General features: G+C 33.8%; 4 protein-coding genes and 2 non-coding genes across 6 annotated transcripts, besides 1 other annotated feature; 3 read left to right on the plus strand and 3 right to left on the minus strand. All coding sequences in view use genetic code 12, as the record gives it.

Annotated features, from left to right (window-relative positions):
- Position 1: 1 nt before the first annotated feature.
- On the minus strand, positions 2-1,798 carry CAALFM_C107260CA (uncharacterized protein; the record flags this gene model as incomplete). The annotated part of the gene is made up of 1 exon (XM_708792.1): positions 2-1,798. One exon carries the CDS (start codon positions 1,796-1,798, stop codon positions 2-4), a length of 1,797 nt encoding a protein of 598 aa, XP_713885.1.
- Positions 1,799-2,033: 235 nt separating this feature from the next.
- Positions 2,034-4,553, plus strand: SEC34 (Golgi transport complex subunit; the record flags this gene model as incomplete). The annotated part of the gene is made up of 1 exon (XM_708791.1): positions 2,034-4,553. One exon carries the CDS (start codon positions 2,034-2,036, stop codon positions 4,551-4,553), a length of 2,520 nt encoding a protein of 839 aa, XP_713884.1.
- A 55-nt stretch (positions 4,554-4,608) lies between these two features.
- CAALFM_C107280CA (TFIIH complex subunit) lies at positions 4,609-4,818 on the minus strand (the record flags this gene model as incomplete). The annotated part of the gene is made up of 1 exon (XM_019475125.1): positions 4,609-4,818. The coding sequence occupies one exon, from the start codon at positions 4,816-4,818 to the stop codon at positions 4,609-4,611; it is 210 nt and encodes a 69-aa protein (XP_019330670.1).
- Positions 4,819-6,869: 2,051 nt separating this feature from the next.
- Positions 6,870-9,799: a centromere ((CEN1) Centromere region of Chromosome 1; each centromere mediates a single kinetochore attachment although it binds multiple (four) Cse4p-containing nucleosomes).
- A 4,085-nt stretch (positions 9,800-13,884) lies between these two features.
- tL(AAG)2 lies at positions 13,885-14,005 on the minus strand. Its single transcript has 2 exons — positions 13,969-14,005; positions 13,885-13,930 (listed from the first exon to the last, which is right to left on the minus strand). It is a non-coding gene; the product is annotated as a tRNA-Leu (tRNA).
- Positions 14,006-14,742: 737 nt separating this feature from the next.
- CAALFM_C107320WA lies at positions 14,743-14,806 on the plus strand. The gene has a single exon (XR_002086363.1). It is a non-coding gene; the product is annotated as an uncharacterized ncRNA (small nucleolar RNA).
- A 7,992-nt stretch (positions 14,807-22,798) lies between these two features.
- Positions 22,799-24,322, plus strand: RME1 (Rme1p; the record flags this gene model as incomplete). Its single annotated transcript, XM_708789.2, has 1 exon — positions 22,799-24,322. The coding sequence occupies one exon, from the start codon at positions 22,799-22,801 to the stop codon at positions 24,320-24,322; it is 1,524 nt and encodes a 507-aa protein (XP_713882.1).
- Positions 24,323-24,889: the final 567 nt, after the last annotated feature.

The raw sequence follows: 24,889 nt of genomic DNA on the forward strand, positions 1-24,889 counted from the left end.
TTTACCTGGCTCCAGTCATTTTCATGTAGGACATCTTAGACTTTTCGTCGTCAAACTGGATTTCAATGTCTTCTTCATCTTCTTCCATCCCCGGTTGTTCATCATCTGAGACAACCACTCTTTTCCTTTTATCTACTAGTGTAGCGTGTGTTTGCTTTCCTACAAGATTCTGTAACCGACGAGAGGTACTCAAGGAGTGGCTGGCAACTCGTCGATCGTAATTTTGTAAAGTTCTGATATTCGTGTTCCATTTTGCAACTTTCGACTGGCGATCTTGTTTAGACGAAGACAACGACTTATGACCAGATGTTTCAACACTCAAATCATGCAATTCCCGTGCTCGAGATTTTTCCATCAGCTTGCTGCCAAGCAGGGTACTATTTTGGTTCAAAGATGTACCTGTTGGATCAAACCCAATATGTGAAATCATTGTGTTGGTGAATCCTTTGCTCTTCAGACGATCACTCGCAAGTTTATCTGTTGCTTCTTTCTTAGATAATTGTAAATTGTTCAATAATGAAGCCGAACCTAGTTTCGATAGCTTTTGTTCAAGCATCTCCTTTGCCTTGTCGTCTATTAGTTTGCGCCGCTTGATTTGGTTCTGGAGTACTTTCGGGTCTTGGTACCTTTTTGGATCAAGAGGAGAACCGTAGCTTGTTCCTATAACAGTACTCTCCTCGTTATATTGCTTAATAAAGCCAGACCCATTTTTATTCATGTACATCTTTTTCTTGTTTTTTTGCGGGGATCTAATCGAAACACTTCCATTTAATTCCATTCTTGTACTAGACTTAAACTTCATATCCAAATGTATATCGCAGAATTCTTGCGTCCTTGTGTTGATGGCCCTTTTGCATCTGCTATTATCTAGCTTTCTAGTAAACTTGCAAAACCCAAAATCTCTTAACGATCCTATCTCTAAAATACTTGACACATTGGTGTTTTCTACTTTCAAATTGAACCCAGACTGAAACTGGCCCTTGCCAACTTGTATTTCATACTTGTTGATCAATGGATTCAAAATGAATAATAAATCACCCGGTTGGATTTTCCCGTTTTTCTGAAAAGCCTTATCAAAAAGCATCAAGTCTACAGAATTCATAAAATTTCCAACCTTCAACTTGATGTATTTAGAGTTGTTGGCAGCAACCTGCACTGGGTCCTTGCGCACCACAAAGGCAACAAGACACCAATTACAATACTTGGGTTCAGCATAGTTGTTTGATTTATGGGTTTTCGCTAAAAACTTGTCAATTTTAAGGAATTTCATGTTGCTATCAGTTTCGGCAATAATGTCGGCAATTTGCAGTTGGGCAAGGTATCTTCTGCGCAAGTAAAGCTTGGATATCGGTTCTAAATCATCAACAACGTCTTTTGGCGTAAAAGTATACTTATCCAATTGAAACTCAAACCTTCTTTTACTGAAATCTATTTTATGGGCATCTTCTTTATCATGCTTATTACTTGTCTCGTAGAGTTTGTTTAAGAAGTTTGATTCTTTTATCTTGGAATCCCGAGGCTCCTTCTTGGTAAAAATTCTTTGCTTTGGTTCTTCTACTACCTTATCCAAATGGACTTTAGCTTTTTCTGGGGTTCTGGGGACCTCCGGTTGATGGGGTTTCTGTTTATTCAGCATGTCTTCCAGTGGTGACTGTGAACGACGTTTTTTCAAGGCTTTGTTCTTCTTTAATTCTGCATATTTCAATTCAAACTCCTGCACCAAGTCCTTCAATTCATCAGATGAATCTTCTGTTAATACATCATCGGAGTCAATTTGTTCATCTCTGGGGTCGTTCATCTTCGGATTAGTTCAAATTCTCTTTCTTTGTTGTTGCCGAGTATGTTAGCAGATATAGTGCACGCGTCAGAAGTTATGTATGGAAAAAAAAAACTATGAAAAGAATCATTGCGCTGTTTCATTTTTAGAACAAGACAAAATGCTGGTAAAAAAAAAAAACAAACACACACATTACACACCACAAATTTATTTGTTCCAACAAACCAACAAAACACGCTGTTAACTTGTTATTTCCATGACTAGAGGTAGAAGCAAATCAATTGTACAAAAGATAGCTAATGATGTACCGAAACTTAACAATTCAGAAAATGCTTTAGACTATTTGCTAAAGGAAAACGGTGGTGAAAATAATCTTACCCATACCTCTACCACTTACAAAATGTCACGATCAAAGTCTCTATCGCAAGAGGGTAGGAACAACAATATGGAGTTAGAGAAAGTCCATTATGCGGATTCAATTACATATCCTTTTACCAAAAGTGAATTTCAAAAGGCTGAGTCTGACAACATTAACTCATACGACTACGATACTATTTTGAAGCCCAGAGATATTTCACATATCACGGATTTGCAGTTGGATAATATATTGAATTTTAAAAACATGGTCCAAAGGAACAAGGTTGAAATTGAGGTTTTTGTTAGTGAAACAAATGACGTTTTGTCTAGTGTTGAAACACTTTTATCCAAGTACAATAGAATCTCGAATGAAACTCTTGATTTCGACAAAAGAGCCAACGAGCTATTGGAGTTACAGAAGCACAACCAGACGAAATATGACGAAATCAATAGCTATTTGCAACATTTTGAGCAATTGGATTTTATAACGAAAAATTTGTCTAGATCAGGATCTCATTTATTGAGCCTGAAAAGAGAGTTTTTCATCAATGTGGTTTTGCGCAAGCTTGACACTGCGTTGGATTTTATTGCGCAACACCCACTGTTCAAGGAATCTGAAGTATACGGTAGTAGGTTCCGACAATGCATGACTCGTGCCTTGACGTTGATTAAAAACTATCTAAACAATGAGTTGAAATCAGTTGCCGATTCTATAAATAAAAAGTTGCATCAAAATATGCTGGATTCACATTCTGTGAGCTTGACCATTGACTTGTTGATATACAATGAATACAACAGCTATTTGAAGTACAATCAAAGCAATTTTAATGAGCTAATTTGTGAAATGCAAAAAAGAGCCCAAAATCATTCAGAATACAATGGCTTGATTGAAGAAGTTTTGAACAAATATTTCGAGGATAGATTGGTTTTATTGAGAGAGTACATTGACAAAACATCTAGTGTTAACTCAGTATTCACTGGCAGTAATTTAGATTTAGTTCAGACTTGTCAAGATCAGATATATTATTTTGAAAAGTTGATCGAAAGAGAGTATTCGTTGTTCAACAAATTTTTTGTTCCTGGACAATCAGCTGAGTATATTGAACGTGCATTTTATGAGTTTTTGAAAAAAGTTTTGGAGCCTTTATACGATGCTGAGAGACTACTCGTTTTAAAAGAGCTGAATATTGGTAGTTTGTGTCAATTGACGACATTGTTGCAAAAGTACTACGAGTTTGATGATGGCAACTATCGTAGCGATGTGTATTTAGAAGATGCAAACAGTTCTGTTGCAGCAAATGGAAAATCCATCAAATATGGAGTTTTGTTCCAACCACTACTAGACGAAACTCAAGAAAGGTTGATCTTTAGGGTACAGAATTACGTTGACAATAAATTGATGCATTTTAAACCAAGCGCACTGGATCTAAAAATTGGAAATACCTTGAAGCGCTCTTCAGGTGCAGAGGACAAGATAAACCCTTTAGATGTTGACTATGCTGAAAATCTATTTCCTGATTTATATTTACCTTTAGGCAAATCATTGACTTTGTTGTCTAATATCTACGAGCTAATTAACTCAATGGTTTTTGATGATTTGGCTCATTATATTGTGCATGCATGCATTGAGTTACTCAAGGGCGGATTCTTACCTCTCGCAATAGGCCACATGGGCCCTATTGATGGACAATTAGTTTATCTTAACAACTTGGTTATTTTGCGAAACCAAATCAACAATTTTGACATTCAATATACCAGGACTGACTATACAATTGATTTCACGAGTGGCTTGAGTGATATCTGGCAGTTAATAAAAGATAGAAAATTTGGCTTTAACAATGGTGGTATTTTAGATTTGGCGTCCAGGGCAGCACCAAAAATTATTAATAATATGATAGATGCCAACTATGAAATAGAATTTGAGCTTAGAAATGCAGTAACTCAGTTTATCGATGAGTGCTCAAGAACAATATGTTATCCATTGTTGGTTCACGATTCTGAATCTGGTAACCTAGTCGCGGTTACGTCTGCATTTAAAGACAACTTGATTTCAAATATACCTGTCTATTACGGTCGTATTAAGCTGGTGATTAAGGATCCCGTTGTAACCCAATTTTTAATGAGCAATCTATCAAGTTTATTGGTTGCAACCTACGAAGACTACTACAACAAAATAGATGAAAAGCTGGAAACTATGGATGTTTTGCTGAAAGATCAGCTAAACGATATCATGGATGTCGATACAACCTATGCATTCATAACCGATATGATAACACAGCTTGGCGATGATAGTGAGTCGAAAAGCAAAGCTAACACTCCAGAATTCAACGAGGAGATCTTAAGTAGTCTACAACTCGATGAACCCATCTCTACCAGTAAACCAGCATCCCCAAAGACAGAATTAGCGGATCCACAGTAAAGAAAATGTACTATTTTTATCGTAATATATTTACTATTTATGCGCTATGTTTATTTTATTCCTCTTCAAACGGATTGTAAATATTTTTGGATAGCAATCGATTTAGTTCGGATTTAACAAAGTTCACTTTATCATGCTGAATTAGTAAATGTGTTTCGTCTAATTCCTCTAGAATGATTCCTGAGCTTGAGCTATCAATCTGAATAATCAAAGCTTTGATGGATGGATCACATTGAACTAGCACTCCTTTACTTGCTACTAACATTGGTTGGGGGTTGGTTTTGGATAAAACTGTTGCTTAAAAGTATACTGTGTGATGAATGTGCAGATTATATCTGGGTTTCTTGTATTATTCTCCTTTATATTTGGTCAAACCCAATTCTTGAGACAGGATCTGTTTGCAATAGAAGATATTTCGATCAGAAAAAGGTCAACTATGCTAGTTTTCAATTACTTTTCTGTCTTGATTTCGGTTGAGTTTTTTATTTCTGGTTTTTTTTTTTTTTGGTTTACTTTTTTTACGAGTACACTATATAATAAGAATCATCAGAGCAAAAACTACCAGCAACCACATTGCAGCATTTCGTGTTCAAGTCCCGGCAGCCTCATTCATCCGCCTCTTGATAATCAAAGTAGCTTTTCTTTTCAAACAACTCGAGTGGCTGGATTATTTGTTCACAACAAAGGTTTTTTGGAATGTGTATGTCTAATTGCCTTTTCAAGAACATGCACTTTTAAACTCACTCCTACTAGTCTTTGACTTGTGGCTATGCATTAATACTGTTAATAATGACATATGGTGTTTGGTTACAATAAGAACTAGTATCCCCATGATGACTAGCTAATTAATACCAACAGTGTGGTTTTTTACCAAGCTCAGGGCAAAGTCAACAAACCAACAAGCATTTGCTAAACTCTTTCAATATACTCTCATATCAAGTTAACTTTCAACCTAACGATTATCTGCCAAATTCTGTCAATGAAAACGATTGTATGTTTTGTATCACTGGTGTTCGTACATTTTCTGCTATACTGATAGTATTCTTTACAAATCTCTACTGTTTCTAGCTCTGTTATGACCTGTAAATGAACTAATTGCCGTATTTTTTGAACCACCATAAAACACCAACTTGTCAATGTATAATTCCAAGCATCTTCTGAGTTTAAGATGCTACCAATTTTGCTCTCACTTATCTTTCAAGTACATTCCAATTAGAGTCATATACATCATATAGAACCACATAGATTATACGTATTATCTTGAGTTACACGATATTGTAGTAATGAATATTTTGAAATTGTGGTACTACATTCTGCTGCTCGCCATGCGGAAAAGATTGCCTTGAAGATCAAACAAATCTTTTTAAGCATGTCTATTATTTGTAAGTGCTATCGATACCATAGTCATCCAAGCTGGAAGCAGAACTAGGTGTATTATCTATTAAAAGTTAAATCGATGCAATGTGATCTTGGTAGAAAGATACCAATAAAATTCAATGTTCACTCTAATAGTTTTGTATGTTGACAAACATGTGAATATTTACTCCTGAATTTTGTATGAAAAATTGCTCAAATTTTCTACCACAATTGATAAAACAACATCTTGCTAGTACCATTTGTCCAATACTTTGTAAAGTTGTTGTTTCATTCAAACCCAACCTCAATCATCTCAAAAGCACATTTTTTTGAGATTTCGACCACAATTCCCAACAACTCCAAACTTTGGCCCGATACATACACAGACAACCTTAATACAAGAACTTCGACCTGATACGACAAAAACCTACTAAGAAATCAGTACCATCATGTTTGAACCCGTTCAAAACGTAAGTGACACATCTCTTGAAGCAAACACCACATACTTCTACTCAACTAATAAACAAATAAGCTCGACTACCACTATAGAATAGCCCAATTAATAAGAAATAGACTCTAAGCGATGAATCCTCCTTCCTTACACTAACTATTTCCTAGTTAGATGTCAACCATCGGCAAATCTAATATACAAATTTAGCACTCCCACCTCAAATATCATTCTTTACTCAACAGAACAGAGCCATCCCGAAATAGAATTCCGGTTCTCAATCACTCTTGAACCATGTAAAATTCCACCGAAAAGACAGTCTCTCAGATAAAACAACTCAAAGCAATAATGACACCAGAAATTAACACGGTAATTCTGCAGAAAAACAACAGTACCTAATTTGTATCAATCAATTTCATCCGGATCAGAAACAAACTTCCATCTACCCATTTCTCATATCAAAGCATCACTAAATCATATAAGCGCTACCATATAAAGCTACCTGACAAGAACCGAAAAGGTGAGCTATCCACCGTCAAGTATAACATACATAAACACCCAATATAAACATGTAAGTAGCAAAAGTATGCTACCATTTAGCACCGCTCATACAACGCCCATCTAAAATGCTCTGTATAATTACCATACCCTTCTGACCTTCCATAAACAGCTCAATCTAGCGACTATCTATCGACAATTTTACAACATCTAACTCTTCATCATACCATTGCTCCCTCATCACCTTCCCGATTAGAAAACATTTTTAATCCAAGAGTACAACTACCAAAGTTTCAAATGCTACAAGCAACAATACTGTGAATTTCCAAGTATAAGGCAAGCAGCCAAACAAGCAACAAAACCACAATTTACGTTCTTCTACATGAATGTTCCAGCAAAACATACTTTTTCGACGTCAAACCAAATCAAACCTCAACAATCAATCAGAACAAAACAAAACTACTTGAGTATTCACAATTTGTCCCGCGACTAATACTTTACAACTAACCAAACGGCTGGTCCCCAAATCAAAACAAGCAAAAAAACATCCGTATTTCACACACGCAATACAATTACTCAAAGTAGTTGGCTCTTTCCTTCTGTTATTTGACGATTACTGCATGGTACTTCTCATCCTCACATAATATCAACTCTCAAGCTCGAATAACATATACCAGTCGCAAGAAACTCTGTAGAAACATGTTAAACATAACAACTAAAAAAACCATGCCCACACAATCTAGCATTTCCTTCACACAATTATGAACTGTTATCAATTTAATACAATCAATTAGAAACCGTCCATGTACCAAACACTCCAATCAAGTCCACAATCACCTACTTCATTGCGTCAATCAATTCTTAGCCAAACATAGGTCATAATTAAGCCCGTAACCTGTCTAGGGCTTATTTATTTACAGCCATCTTTTGTTACCGTAAATTGTACTTGGAATACTCATACCTCTCAGACAACTCATTTTAATGATAGGATACTCCTACCTTACATTAAAAACTTCATTTTGTCCTTATGATGAGTAATATTTTATAGGAAATAATTTGCTAAAACCGGTGTAAACGTCTTTTCATTAGGTTCCAATGAGCTCTATATCGTAAAATACTCAATTCTAGTAGCACCAAATTACTTCAACACCAACGTCTCTAATTTTAGTTCAACTTCAGGTAATCGAAGAACACAAACTAGTTTGTGCGAAAGACTGATATCATTCCATCTGAATGTCTTGTCACCTACAAAAACACTGATAGATTGAAATAACTCTTCTGGACATACCAAGTGTCAGCAATTGGCGCTTGTATATCTCTGATTCTTGTCATTTAAATAACTGGATGTGTAAGTCAAAACGTCACATGAAAAATGCAATATTGAATTTTTAGCACCTCTATCACACAGTTGTTTTATCGTACATAAATTAAATGATGCCCGTGTTTAATAATAACTAGTTCCAGACAATCCATAGGACCCTCATTCAAATACATGAATATCCGATTGTCATTGACGAGAAATATATCACAATAAAACTAAGCTTTTGAGTTGGCTGCAAAGAAGTCCTACATAATACATCTATAAAAGATAAAACATCCAATAGTGAATTAATTTCACATCATTAAATGAATCAATTGTTGCAAAAACAAATTATTCTTGCAGTCAACGATCATCAAGTTGATGACACTGTGTTATATTGTAGGAATAATTTTCTTCTCATACTTGTATCAACTTGTTGTCTGCTTGTGAATTCCAGGCAGAAATGTTTCTGATAAAGTGTTGAAATTTATGGATAATGGAACAAGGCAAACCTGATTTGTTCAATGAATCAATAGATGATTGACCTTAATTTCAAGCTAATTTGACTACATGAGAGATGTGTGAATGATATAGTGATCCCTATGTATGTTGTGTCAGCAAAAATTTTACTATACTCTACATCTTGCATAAGCATATTACGAATGTTGGATTATTCTGTTGCTATATATTATATTTAACTTCACGGGAATGGTTGCTAATCTTTAACAGTTTGTAAGGTCTTTATCCACTCTTTGTATCTGTTAGACATCCTATATAGCTACAGTGAGAGTCGAATATTGGGTATTTTTTATAATCAAACCGATCTGTTTGTAGAATGATTAAGTAGAAGCAACAGTTTTGTTATCTAGATGCTACAAATGAAAAATGGGTTGACATAAGCTGATTTAAAATATCGTTGCTAAATAGGTTGTTTGGTATATAATTCAGAAGAGTTGAATTAGAATTCTAGGTATTAACATTTTGTATTCAGTTTCACCTATTTTGTGCAATTGTATTTATGAACTATACGATTCTAAGAATTGTGTTAGAGGATCAGAATCTATGATACTGTTGGGAGGAATTAAAAAGCGCTTTTGAAATATGTGGAAACTGAATGTTTAGCTTTTTTGCAGTCTAGTTGGTTAGCGGTGTTTTCACAGGGAGAGCTTGATGGCTGAAAGTAGATTTGTCTTGGGAGTTTACGTTGTGGGACCATTGTGTTGCATGTTTTACTGTAGGATGAAACCAGAGATATCCTTCATTCGTATCGGATTGTATGTGGCTTACGTTTAATTTGTGATAGAAGAATTCATTGTTTCGACAGTTCCTAAGTCAAAATTTGTTACAGGTAGTATAGCCAAACTATTCTGCAAAATGCAACATCCGAGTAAGGTTTGTGGGGGTTAAATATCATGATGGCAATATCTAATGTGCTATCAGTTGCTGCTGCTTCAAGAGCAAACATTTATGTTGATCTGTTAGATTGGATTTAGATATCCAAGAATTTGTAGAAACAGTAACTATGCTACGGTTAGGGTGTCTCGGAAAATATTGAAAAATATTGCCTAGTAATTTGCTTGGGAGTCATAGCCCGCCTTCTGAAGTTGTTTTGAAGGAAGGGGAAACGAGAATTTGGTCAGAGTGTTTCTTTTGTAATAATGGTAGAATACTGGAGTATATGTTGAAGGAGAAAGGTTTGTGCTTGCGAAAGTTGTGTTCTTATATTCTATTGTTTAGGAACATTGTTGATTTCTGGGTGTATGTGGAAGTAGAATCTTTGGGCACTTTTGGATTGAGAGTGGACTACCGAGAGCTTCATGGCAAATTGAAAGGCGGAGAGCACTTACTATACGAGACATTTTGTGCTGAGCCTGTGTGAACAGGCCGACCTTGCACTTTGTGAGCTAATGTGGAATATTTTGGCAGTTATCGAGTCTCACTAGAATATGAATGTATGGGTCCTGTTGATTTTTCACGATCAGGTTAAAATATCAGGAAAGTATGCTAGATAGAGTGTATATGACAGTTCGATAGTATGGTGAATCAAACTTAACTTATTTCATTTACGAAATAATGTAATAGATAAGTAGAATGTAGAGAGCAGATTTTACTCTAGTAGAGCTAAGAGTATTTACACATCTATTCTATTTCCGGATTTCTTGAAGTACAGGCAATAATAATTGTGAGAGGAAGTGAAAACACTATTTGAGATCATTTACTTGTTCTATAGGCCCAGTTAGTATAGGGAAGCTATTTTTAGCTTAGGATGGTTTGGGAAGAGAAACTAGAGATATACAAGTGACAAATCAACTATAGGTTATAATGTTTACAATGGAATGAATTCCCAGGGGATGAAAAATGATGGTTGGCCAGATAGAATTTCATTTAAATTGGTTCGAGCAATGTTCTTTGTAGGCTGAATTGCTCTAATGTGTGTCAAACAGTATCACGCTGATCTTGCGGCTAATAAAGTTATTAATCGAAGGTATCTTGTGCTACAATTACTGGTTATCGATATTTAACGATTCTAAATTGAAGCGCCATAAGCTATTTTATTTACTAACTACCAAACGAATAATATAGATGTACAAGCGATCTACAACAATGAGAATCCAATTATTTGGTGAGTAGCAATTTTAGCTTCAATAGAATTCAAATTCAAAAGTAAAACTTCTGGATTGATTCTTTTCAAGAGATTCACAAGGACTTCCGAAATATGTTTAAAAGCAATTGTTGGTCAGGGTTTCTAACGTTTTATATTGGTTTTGGAATCTAAATTCTAATAGTTCAACGAATCTCTGTATCTGTTTTTGTCTCGGAATTTTTATATTTTTATATTGTTAACAATCTAGAACAAACAAGCATGTCATTTTATTATTTTCCTGAATTTGTTATTTAGTAATAACTACCGAAGCCAAGTTGCAAGTGTGCGTTTAAAATCAAGAATTATCGCAAGAAGTATACCAAATTACGGAACTTGGGAGCATAATAAAGTATTAGAGATAAGAAACCCACGTTTTTCTCTAAATTCATTATCATGTTTGCTAATAAATGTGACATTTCTTTTCTGTTTGACATTGAGGAGATAAATCAATATGATACTATTTTTGATTCCAATGATATTGTATATTTAAACAAAGAGGAAATACAACATTTGCCTGGAGATATATTTTGCAAATTATGGTCGAAGATCAGTGGTAAAGAATTGGAGGGGTCTATTGAAGAGGATCAAGTGGAATATTGTGTGTATGCTTATCATAGAAATGTTTGGGTGAAATCACGTTAACCAAGTTGAAAAACTATTATTTTTTATCATGGTCACCCTATCATGATCATAAACAATTGGACAATGGATATTTGACTTACCACGAACCAGAAGTGTATGGAAAGAAGGGAATTTTTGAGAAATTGAAAAATGGACAAGTTTTGGATGAGTTATATCTTGGGTGTATTTACTAGTTCATAAGTATACAATCAAAGCAAAAACTGCTGATAATTTGAAATTACTTATTAGAGGAAATGAAAAATTCGGAATACATTTTTTTGATGTCAAAGAAAACGGGCCAATATATATTTATGACGAAGGATCTGGGTAACCTATTGGGAATCGATTTACTGAAGGTACTGACTGTTTATTGTTTATTGGGGAGGAGCTGTTTATTGGATTTTTGATTATTCAGCAGGACAAGAAGAATATTTTGGGCAAGATTATTGATAGTATTTTTGGAACGTTTTGTTTTGACAAGCAAGTGGTGACCCTGAATTCGTTTATATTGAACAAAGCAGTTACGCATTGTGAAAACATTGATTTGGTTAGAATAAACTACTGGGATGCTATGTCTTTATGTCGCGAGGTGTTTGATAGGATATTCCCTAATATTGAAGATTATTTTGATCAATTATTTGTTTGCAAATTTGAAGAATTAAATAAGATAAAAAATACTAATAAAGAAATTATACAAGACAGTGAAGTTAGAGTTTATGTTGGATATTTTGATAAGGTGTTTACGTGGAGACGGTATACTGCTAGGTGCATATAATCATGGGAAGGTATCTTGTATTAACAAATATGTAAACCGATATAAACAAGTAATTTTGTCCGGATATTTTCTGATTAAATTGGTGTTATGCAAATACTTCAGTGGGTGGTTAATGCAGAACCATGTGAGCTGAATTATTGTGGTAGAGGAGATAATTTGACAGGTATATCGTTACTGGCAGCAATTGGAAGCAAAGCTAAGGTTGTTAGAGACTGTAAGAAGAAAGTAACTGCAGATCAAATAAAAGATGTTAGAAACGAGAATTTAGAGTTAGTGTGATTACTGAAGAGGAGTACCATGGAGGAGAAATGATATATGGAAAGGAGCAAAGGTTGTTAAGCGACTTTAAATCAAATGCTGATCAATTCAAGAAGATTATGAGGAAAGTGAGTAGCAAGAGGAGACTAAGTGTATAAGAGTAAAACGACACGTAAACAATTGATAGAACAAGATTATTGAAGTATTAGAATAATTATATAGTAAAAACAATGTTTAATTGAATTAACACAAAAAAAGGGAAACCTTAAAAAAATAAAAGGTGCGGAGTAGCTAACCATTTCACACAACCTATACATTGAACGAATAAAGGAGGGAATGATTTGAATTACCGCGTTAAGAGAATTTAAAGTGTGGTTGTCCTTTTCCTGCTGAAACAAGCTTACATTTTAATGATTTTAATTGTTAATTTGTAATTGACCTGGGTATTCAGGATCTTATAGGTATTTGTTCAATATAAAGCTCATTGAGTAGTTTATGCTAATGCGTTTTCACAAACCTGTTGGTTTACATTAATATTACTTCTCAAAACCAATGATTTTTGATTGCAACCACATTAAATCTATAGATGTTTGTTCCTCAATTTATGAATTGGTGGTAAAGGGTTGAAACCCCAAATGAAACTGTTGACTACGTCATAGGCAGTTGTAGAATGCGTGACTAAGTTATGGGCTTATATATAGTGGGAGTTTTACTAAGGAGAGATTGTTGTGGTTATTTTGTGGGTAGGTGTTCAACTGCAACCAACTATGTGGGATAGGTCTGGATTTATATTTGAATAACAATTCAGTTAAAAAAAAATTTAACGGGTAAGTAGAAATTGTGATTGGAAACAAGACTTTGTCGTAGGGGAGAACTAAAAATTGCAACTCTTTTCAGAAGGGTAATCTCAGCCCTTAACATTTGGTAGACTATTTGAACACAGAGATAGAGAGCGTTAGGGATATGAGTATGGAGTTGGGTGCAAACTATACCATTTCTATAAACCTTTTTGATATAAGTAATTGCGAATAACTCCCAAAAAAATACTACCATCAAAATGCACAAGTGTTAGAAGATCAATAAATAAGTGAGCTCTCAAAATAGTGTGAGCTTGGAGTATATCATTTAAACCGATGTTAGACGTAAAAAAACTCAAATCCTAGTTTATACTGATTGGACAGAACATGGAAAGCTTTTATTTCTACATTCTTATTTACTGGTAGCTCATCTGACTTTAAGTTTCAAGTTCTGTTGGAATATTTCCTATCTGGAACTCATGCTTCGAATACATCGATATTGTTACTCGAGGATATCAATTGCTTTCAGAAAAATTTGATATTCTAGTCTCTTACACTTCTTAGTACTATGTTATCGCTATCACGGTTTTTCATAGATACGAAACAAGGTTTCTCTAATAATAAAAAAAAATATTGACTGAAACGAGATTCGAACTCGCGCCCACTTTCGTAGACCAGGATTGTTATGGTAAACGTTACGCGATAAGATTTATCGCCGCCTTACCCTGGCGCCTTGACCGCTCGGCCATCCAGTCACGTGAGTAAAATCTTGACTTTGAGGTTTGTTAAATGAGTCAGTTCGAATGACATATTGATACTGTTTTCAATAGATACTACGTAAATAGTTTTACCGTTGTGTTTGGTATTAATTTTTGAAGGATGTCGTGTAGGCTGTTTATTGTTTCTATTCGATCCCGGAATATATGTTTAGCAAATTCTATGTTGTTAGCATAATTACATTCATGGTTAGTCCATCTAGTAGTATTCTACATCATAAAAACAGCTGCTACTTATATATGTCTTCTAAAGAGCTGGGTTAATTCGTTTTTTGAAACAGCAAATCAACTAATTGATTTGATTGTCATCGATAATTTAAACATTTTTTCATACAAAAACTAGCAGTAAATTTTTACATGTTTGTTAACAACGAACTTAATAACAGTAACAGTTGTATTCTAATAATAGCTTTCTACAAATCCGAAATTGCTTCAATCAGACTCCCATTAGATTATTTGCCAGTATTAGAGACGTTGGTAGGGGTTTGTTTGATTTTTGGCCCAATCTACATCTGCATATTGCATGAGGCAGAATACACTAACACAATTCTTCATTGATTACAAATTAAAAACATTTATGCGCAACTTTCAGCATCGATCCGGGTAAAGTATTGGCATTGGTTAGAATTGTTTACTCACGAATGAAAAAAAAAAATTTTTCAGAATTTTTTTGTTGTTGATGTTTCCCTTTTCTTTTTCTTTCTTCAAAACTGAACCTCCTACTTCTGCCCCACATTCAGACTTCTATTGAATAATGGGTTCTGGTGAAGGAGCAAAGTAAGTTATGTGGTGACTTTGTATCCGTTGCGTGGCTTAATGCTCATAAAGTAAGATCATTGAGCCTGATCAGTCCCACTACAGTTGAATATGAATAAACCAAAAGTTGCATTGATGAGACAGTAGTTATCAAAAACAAATGTATATGAATATTAGAAGAAAAGGGAAATACTCTATTACTGGCGTATTACACAGATTCTACTCTTGTTGGAGTGTCACACTATTTATCCAAGCTCCAATGCCATAACAGTAACAATCTATCAGTAGGCACCATTAGATAAACTCGGACCAGTGTAGTGCCTTTTTCATTTTTTCTGACCAACAAATTCTTATGTAGACGTCTTGGACGGAGGTGAGTATAAATGAGTATTATCTTAACACTCTTTAATTAAGCAAGGAACTTCCAGTACTTCTACACTATATATAGAGAGAATGACGTTCCATATCTGCAAAAAATGGAGTTCCGATTACCACGGTTCACAGACAGTGTCAATTTATCCATCACAAGAATACAAAGATAGTAGCCATGCATTATCAACAAACACTCTGTTTCAAGCCATTGATGCTCGCCACGAATAGATAGCATTATCTGACATCTGCCCTGAAAGGTAGTATAGCTTAAGTAGAACCTCAAGTAAAAATTGAATCATTCATGTAAAAACTTCAAGCTGAGATACTTGTAGACGAATTCAACTAGTCATTTCCGTGACTACTCAAATACCCAGTTCAGATTATGTAAATTAAATAATGTAGTCTTTCAATAATATTGTTTTATATGAGTACTTCAAAATCAAGCCCACGAATGAGTCTTTCAGCTATAATGTAAGACTTTAGACTGTTGGACTGTATTATAGGGGGAACCTACTCCCAACAAATAACCAGAGACAAAAAATCAAAAACCTGCTTTTTCAAACGAAAAGAAAGGAAATGAATCCAAAATTGTGATCAACAATAACAAAGAAGCGGAAAAGGAGGAAGCCTTTTTCGACTTTGTTTGTGACGATACGATAAACTAATGCAAGTCAAAGAATGTTAAGTCTAATTCTATCAATTGTCATTAGCTGCTTACATGTTGTATTGGGTCAGACTTTCTCTAGCAATTGCAGAAGGAAACTTTTGCCGAAGTTATGGTCAAACCGCACAAAGAAAAACAATTGAATCTTTAGGTAAAAAGCTTGCCCCCACTTTCAAAAATATACTGCACTTTTACTTTTATGCTTCTTAGATGATGTCAATAATCTGTATTATCAAGGGGAGAGAAATAATAATACGAGTCTATCACAAAACATCCTTTGACGAAAATAATTTCTCACAGTATTTTCCCTTACAACCAGTACTAAAAGTGAGTTATTTGGTTGAATATGGTTTTCAAAGCAAGTCCAGATTCGTCAACCATTGATGATGCGCGACTTTCAAAATTCTTACCATTATCATCTATTTTTGTAATAAAAATAGCTTAAGTAATTCTGCTTGATGCAGATATAAATGCCTAGCTCCTTTCTCTCCTTGAAGATTCTTGATTGAAAACAAATGGTCCGCAAAATACTATAATACTAAAAAAAGAATCACGCCATATCTCTAGAAATTATAGTTTTCTTTGTCCTTTCACCCCTTGAGCAAAGGAAACAGTCAAGTAATTTTGAAAATCGTTGGATTTAATTACGTAGAATACTCTTGACCGAGATAAAAGCCGTATTTTTCTTGGTATAAATCAAGAACAGTTTTATACATACGTGCATTATACTTTTCTAACTCTATAACTTTGTTTGTCTGGTTTAAAACACTCATTCGATGTAATATTGTTACTCTAAAAATGTTATTTCAATCCATTTTGCATTCTAATTCTTATTTGTTTGTGTTTTCTCGGGTTGTTTAGATTCAAGTCCAATTCCGAGTTATTTTGTGTTTGAAATCACAAAACATCACATACGATGTTAAGGCTTGTTGATTTATTTTATTTTTGGAAATAGTCCGAGATTGCAAATATGAGCTTCACTCACGTGGACCTACGTATTTGAAACTGGAAAACGTCTTTAAAATTAGATTTTGTAAAACAATAATAAACCCTGCAAATAAGCGTTGAATCTATCAAAATAAACTGTCTAGTAAAACGTTTTGAGGAAATACTCCACTTAGAAAGACCATTTTGCTGGATGTAAATTAGTCATCCCACTGACCATTTCTTTTTTTACGGAAATTATAAATTTTGTATTTCCTTCAATCAAACTCAGAGTTTAGAACTGGCTTATTGCAACAATTATTTTGTGGAAATAGATGGTTATCTCCGGGAATAAACAAAGCCACCATACTGTCATTCTTACATGTGTTTCAATTCCTGGAATTGGAATAAAACCAAACAAATACCCCCAAAAAAACATTAAGCAAGAAATAATTAATACAAACTAAAACGTGTTTTATAGTGGATTGCCAATTTTGAATAAAACCATTCTCTTTATTACAAGAAGAAAAGGGTGGAACTTTTTTTCTCAACAGAATCAACAATAAATTAAATGAGTGTGCCACAAAATTAAGTTGCAACTTTCTTGTAGATACGACACAAAACCTTAGATCTGACAAGTTGATGCAGTTTTACTTATGTGTAAAATATACTGCTCGGAGATTTTAGTCAAATTCCCACGCAAAATAAAAACAAGAAGAAACTAAAAACCATCTTTACTTTTTCAATCATATGCATTCAAAGAAGTATAGACAGTTGTAAATAAATTGATAGTTTTATTTAGCTTCAAGTTGAAAAAAAAAATTGAGAAAATTGTTATAGCTTCTTATATAAGCGCACACTTTAATGTTTTCTTGTAGTAATAGTAACTTTACCAAGGAACACCAATATCTAGTCACTACTCCATTATCCATAGCAAAGTTTGCACTCTCTATAATAAGTACTCAGTTATACAGAGAATGTAATTGAAGAATAATATTTACTTCAACCTTGCTTCTCCCTCAACAAGACTAATAGACTGCCAAGGACAAAAGTGATCATAATTCCAAATCCAAGAGTGAAGAAAGGGGTAGATTTGAAATATTGAAAGCAATTTTTGCTTGGTTTTAGATTTAGCTAAATATTATTTTTATCCATGACATTACAAGGTTCAGGTTGTTAGTGTTTTGAAGTTGTTAACACAAACCAGGAGTAAAACCAACGGAGTTTTTTTTATTATTATTGTGAATTGACTCAGGCGGTCAGGTGAAGTTATAAAGCACTAGACTAGATTATGTCGTATAAGTATTTAATCTGATAGAGGAATCCTTGTGATTTTGGAGAAGAAGAATTGTACCTTTATTCTTGTTTTACAATTAACAAAAACAATGATGTGAAATAGTTTGAGTCTGTATAATGCAAGAAAAAAACAACAACAGTAATTTTACAGAATTTCTGACTACATTATCTATAGAAAAAAAAACATATGAAAGAAGTCAGAATTTTGTTTGTTTTCAAGTATTGTGTATTGAATAAAACTTGAAACAATAAAGGCCATCAAGAATAATAATCAAGATCAGCACAATTTCATTCTCGAGGCTTTGAAAAGAGAAGAGTTTTGTAACCACGTAACTTAATGGTTGACAAAAAACAATGAATCAGATGCTGCAAACAAAATCTGTTTATTTTGAGTCAGTTTTCAAGTTCACAATGACGCTGAACAGTTCATGTAAGCTTCATTTTTTGCTTTAAGAAATTTTTCTTCTATTGAACAATTTCTTGAAACCCAAGCCAAAACATCATGCTACCCAGAATCCTAAAGTATATTTATCCAATGTAAGCATGTTACATTTTTCCTAAGCCAAGATACACAAAATTCTTATTTCAATATGTCACGACTTTTACTTGAAAAGCAATCACGAGACCCTAGTTTGTGGGAGAGAAAAGAAAGATTTTGTTTCCAGCAGACGCTGCTGTACTGATAGATGGAAAATTCTAGCCAACCCATACAACTCCTCTTGCTATAAAGCTTCTTTCTCTAGTGTGCTATTGCATTTTTTCTACGGCTTTGGGTGTTGTTGTTGTTGTTTCAACTCACTAATCTTACGATGACGCAAATTAGTCTTCCGTTTTATTTTTCTTGGCACCGATATAGGGCTCGCTATAAATATTTATTTTTGTCTTTGTCACATATACGTAAAACAGAAAGAAATAGAAGATTAAAGCTATGCAGCTGATACAACAGCATGAAAAAAGAAAGAAAATAATCTTATGGTTTAAGGATATTGCATAAAAATGAGATTATACGTATGCTAGTTTTTATAGTTAGTTACTATAACTTACAACAAATTTACGTGACTTTAGGCAAAAAAACCCTTTTCGTTTGCCGCATTGATGTTTGACGTCCTAGTCACATGTTGTGCATGGCCGAGCTAAACGATTCAATCTCGTTACTCTGACCGAGGTTATTTATACTGCAGCTCTCCATTACAGCACCTTCTTATAAGTTGGTTAACAAGAACTAAAGGATAACAATTGTTAAATAATTGTTTCCCTAAAAGAAAAACAATTATAATAAAGTGGAAGGCGGGTCAAGTATCTAGAACTCAACAAATACATTGTAGTTTATATTATTGAGTTGTAAATATGAGATTATAACTTGTTGAGAGCAGAAACAATAAGAATATGCAATAAGAAAATCCATGCTTATTGTTATGATCTCTTATTATCTTTGTATTTTGCATGTATGTTTTCACACTAAGCAGTCCAGTGTGAACTTCGGAAATGTGAAACAGGAGTAATTCCAGTCTTTGTTTATATTGAACTTTCAATAGAATCTTTCGTATTGACTCTAGGATACTGGAAAAACCCGGTATTAATGTAGTTTTTATTAAGAGGTCAATAGTTTAAAGGGGAATAAACTGAACAGTTTAGCAACAGATGTGAGACTTGCTGAAGATATCAACAACAAGGTAAGAACTATGTTTCATTCACATTCACCCAATCTTCAATATATTGGATATGCTTCACTCGCCGTGACCGCAACTTATCTTATTCATTGAGTAATTAACAAAAAGAAAATAAATAATGTAAAGACTGGTGGCATAAAATGCAAAACAGAATTGGTAGGATCTATATTGTCTTGTGTCACAAACTTTACTGCTACGCGCCTGCCATATACATAAGATGCATCAATAAAAGCTATTTCACAACAGAGGGAATAAACAAAACAGGGCACCTTAACCATATAAAAATAATTACACTTCAAAGAAAATAAAATGGACTAACAGACTATCAACCTACCAAGCGGGAAGCTTGCTATATTGATCAAAACAAATAGAAAAAGGGGCTAAAAATTGGATTTAATACCACACCACATCCAACACTCTTGGTGCCCCCCCACACACACACTTCAACTTTACCACACAAAAATGTAATACCTTGATCATTAGTTTGCCTCTAGAATAATATTCAGTAACCTCTCTTTATCAATTGGCATCTAAATAATCTTATAATAGTGCTGGAAAATCTTCTGGTTTGATAATGAAACAGCCTGAAAACTTACGGAAGAACCAAACATTAAGTTTTCTGATGGAACCAATGCAAACATTGTGGGGAAAAGATTTCACACACGTTCAACAATTCAATGATAAAGTACAATTCCTTGAGGCAATCGGTATAATGCGCCACGTTCATGTTAGAGTGTTCTTATTATGGTAGCTCGTTCCCAGTTTATAATAATTTTGTAAGTTTTATTTTAGTCTTATTTTTATTTGATCATCAAATAGGAAGACATGGGTATTTGATGGAAATATAATAAAATAAAATAGAACAATAAAAAAAAAAACCAAGAGATTTTGTTTTATAATAATAATAATAATAACAATAGTAGTATTATATTAAATAAACCCTTGTGACAATTAGAACATGTGATCAAGACCCCCTACTACTATTGGTTGATTGGGGCTTTTATCTATAACTTTCTATTCCTCTCCACCAAAGTCTCGCTAGAACATCTTTAAATAAATTGAGTGAACCAAAATTTATATTTTGGTTAAAAAGTTTGTGATAATCATAGTTTGCTTTCTTGCTTTCATATGAACTAAAAGAAATAAAAACTGAAAAGTTTAAATCCATTTTCAAAGGACAAATCGGTATTGTGAGTCCTTTTTTTGCGGATAGAAATTTCGGTTATTAGAGGATATAAGACTAATTTACTTCCGGAACGTACTTGTATCAGTATTTATTCTATTATACCCTTACTTGAGGTCACATCATTTTACCGAACTTAATCTTGGATGTAACAGGGTGATATAAGCTGAAAAGAAAAAAAAAAGAAAAGAAAAAGAAAAACTGACAGCTGTTGATGTCAATGGTTAAGATACGGTAGTCTGATACTCGTTGCAAATAGCACGGTTATGAACAAATATTATTGTACGATCTTCAACACTATTTTGCAGTTATTTCTTCTGTTGAAGCAAATAAAGAGTTGAGAGATATAAATACTGATGAATGAATACAGTAAACATTGTCTGAGAAATATAATCTAAGAATAGATTAGATCAGACTAAGTTGCTTTATCTATGATTCTCCCTAGATTATTGCTAATATAATTTCTTCTTTCACAGCAATAGAATTCTTAACTGATTAAGTCAGAAGTAAGACATGTGTTTTTCCTGCATCCCATGCTACTTTATTTATCAGCTTATATGATATTATTCTATTCTGATTTCTTTTTATTTTTTAACCTTTCTTCCCGTCCTCCCCCCTTGTAGCTGGTTTTCACTTCTACTCTTCAAGTACAATATAGAAGAAATTCAAGAAATATCAAAGAAAAATATCAAGAAAAAAAAGAAAAGAAAAAGTAAGAAAGGAGGGAGTATGAAACAATAAAGGAAGAAGGACTATAATTTATTGTCATGATTTTCCGCAAGATACTTTTTGTAACTATTGAAGAAGCAGTAAAGGTAAAAGTACATATACATGTTAGTATTAAAAGTACGATCGATTAAAATTTACTCGTCAAGATACAAAAAGTTTATGCTGCAAGATATTAACACAAAACCAAGCCAACTTTTTTTTTTTCTCAACTATTCACACCATATTCAATTTTGCCACATTTTAAAAATCATTTGGTAAATTTTGTCTTTCCCGGTATTTCCAAAGATCAGTATCACCACATACCCACCTTTTTCTTCCTCCCCCTCTCTCTCTATATATATATGTGTAGATTTGCTCACCATGAACAGTTTTAGAATTAGTGTCAAACTTGTGTAGTTTAGTTACAAGAAACAACTATTGGTGTATATACATCAAAAATAAGGGATTAGTTTTCTTGTGCTGAATCAACACAATATCTTTAACATTATTATCATAGATTTTTATTTCCCAATTTATTATCTAATTTAAATTATTTTATTTCAATTTTTATAATTGCCATATCTTTTTATTGGAGATAAAATAATATTACTACTAAAAAAAAAAAAAGAAAGGAAAAGCAACTACCTTCATATAATAATATCACTATCAATTATCATCACCACTACCTCCTCCACCACCACCATTAGAGTTACTACCACTACTGCCTGTAATAATAATAATAAGATTTAAGAATTTTAAATCTTGTACATAAATACCCTATATTTCCCTTAATTATCTGTATATAAATAACTGAATTGCAACATTCAAACGTACAAACGTACAAATAAACACCCACACCATTATTCAGCTTACCTACTAATTCACACATACCCACACACTTAACCCACCAGCACATATACACACACCCATTTTCTTATCCAACTATAAACATACATCCAATCCGCCCCCTTTGCTCCCAACTTATCCACTTTATTTAACACACACTTGTCAATAACACATATAAAGCTAGACAAATTTTCCAGTTGTCTTCTCAATTTTAAGTTTTCCACTTTCAGTACTGGGGTAATAGTAATTAAATTATTCAGATTCATATTCTCCTTTGTCTTTGGAAAGCTTATTTTCTTTTTGTTATTTCAGTTCAGTTCAGTCTACTGCCCCTTCCATTTCCTCTCCTTTCCATGTTTTCTTATAATTTAGAGTCCAATAATGCAGGTTATTTAAATCATCATCATAGCCGTCACCACCTTAACAGCAACAGCAACAGCAACAACAACAACAACAACAATAATAATAACTCCATTGCTATTAGTAACAACAATAAAGCTCATTTACAGGAACAAAAGCAGCGACAAAGTCAAGAACACGAACAAAACCCTCGCAATCCCCAGGTTTACCAGAACTATCATTTCATCCAGCAACAACAACATTTTCAATACTTGCAAAATGCTCTTGCTAACACTATGAGCCAACTTCAACACCATCCACCATACCATGGCCATGCTGTTTTTAAACCCAACTACATGCAAGATGTGTTTTTGAATGACTCTTGCTCATTAGGTTCACCTGTTAACTCAATCGAGAATTCTGGCTGTACTACAACTAAGACAACACCAATTATCTCGCCCATGTCATTGAATGACAATGTGTTGCCACCACCTAATCATCATGATTTTGATACATTTATGGGGAATAATTTTGTCGATTATACCAGTTCTTATAATCCCGAGCATACTTTACCGTCGCCGCTGTCACCGCTAACTATGGTTTGCAATGATGGTAGACGCCACGACGATCACATGAACTTTGCCTCAACTTTTTCAGTTCATCCAGCGTCATCAAAGTGTGCCATCCAACATTATGGCAACTCTAATCAAGAATTAACCAAAGGTTATCCAAACCCAAACTCTTTGGTTTATAATACAACTAATAATTGCATCAACAACAACAGCAACAGCAACAACAACAAATATTCCCTGCATGAATATAAAGATACTAGAATGATGGAGATGGCCACACCGGAATCTCCACACAAACGGAACCTGTTGCCTAATACTCGGGTACCAATCATTCCAACTTCCCCCACATTTCCAATTGCATTGAATTTGATTCATAGTAATGCTAACACCAAAAGACATAAATCTTTGGGCTCTGCTACCTCCATGTTACAGCCACCATTGGAGGATAGCAGATTAATGAATAGCGGCCACGCAGAACCAATGAAGAAGAGATTATTATCGAGATTTTCGTCACGGTTAATACAAAAGTTGAGACTCGCTGAAAGTGATATGAAATGTCGTAAGCATTGCAACACTAGGTTTGGAAACTACTTAGAGTTGATTGACCATTTTGAAGGGCATGGCTTGCAACGGTACTTACTGTCAAGAACTTTTATTTGTCCAGTTAAAGAGTGTCCTATGAATATGATTGGTTTTGATAAACGAGCAGAGTTGAGACATCATGTCCATTCCGATCATGTCACTCATGGTTTGGTCAGCATTCAGTATGCCAAATACAGTGAAGAAATCAAAGAGTTTTTGTTTGTTTGTGACGAAGAAAATTGTGGGAAAGGGTTTTATAGAAGTGATACATTGACTAGACACATTAAATTGGTCCATAAACGTGAAAAGCACTTTACTAAAAGAAAAAGAAGACAAGTGGTTGCTCATCAAGAAGACAAGGCAATTAAAAAATCGAAAGGTTAGTTCCTTTCGTCCTCCAACATTATACGGGAAAAGAATCAAGTTTTCGGTATTAAAACAGAAAAAGTTTTTATTTTTTTATTTTATTTTTTTTTTATGTATATGTTTTGATTTTACAATTCAATTCTATTCTCCATTTGTCATTCATTCATTTGTTGGTTGGTTGGTTGGTTGGTTGGTAAGTTAGTTATACTATACTTCTGGAAGGGAGCTTTTTATTTTCCTTCCAAATAAAATTCCGCCAACATATTTTGCATTCACTAGCTTATTGGCTATTTTTCATATATTTAAATTTAGTCGAACCCCCCCTGGCTCCCTCCCTCCACCCACTTTTCTATTTTTCTTTGTTCACTTCTTCATTTTGTCACGTTTTTTTTATTCTAATTTTATATTTATTATTTTTCTTCAATTAATTATTGTAGAGTCCTTATTAGAAATGGTTTTGGTTACTCTTGTAAAATGGTTGTCATACTTCTATGGTTGACAATTCGTTTGTCAAGTGTGGAACTTTGTAAAGCTTGAGAATGAGAATGAGAATGAGAAGAGAAGAACCAAAGAAAACAAAACTAA

This window comes from Candida albicans, chromosome 1 (genome assembly GCF_000182965.3).
Source record: "Candida albicans SC5314 chromosome 1, complete sequence".
NCBI lineage: Eukaryota > Fungi > Ascomycota > Pichiomycetes > Serinales > Debaryomycetaceae > Candida > Candida albicans.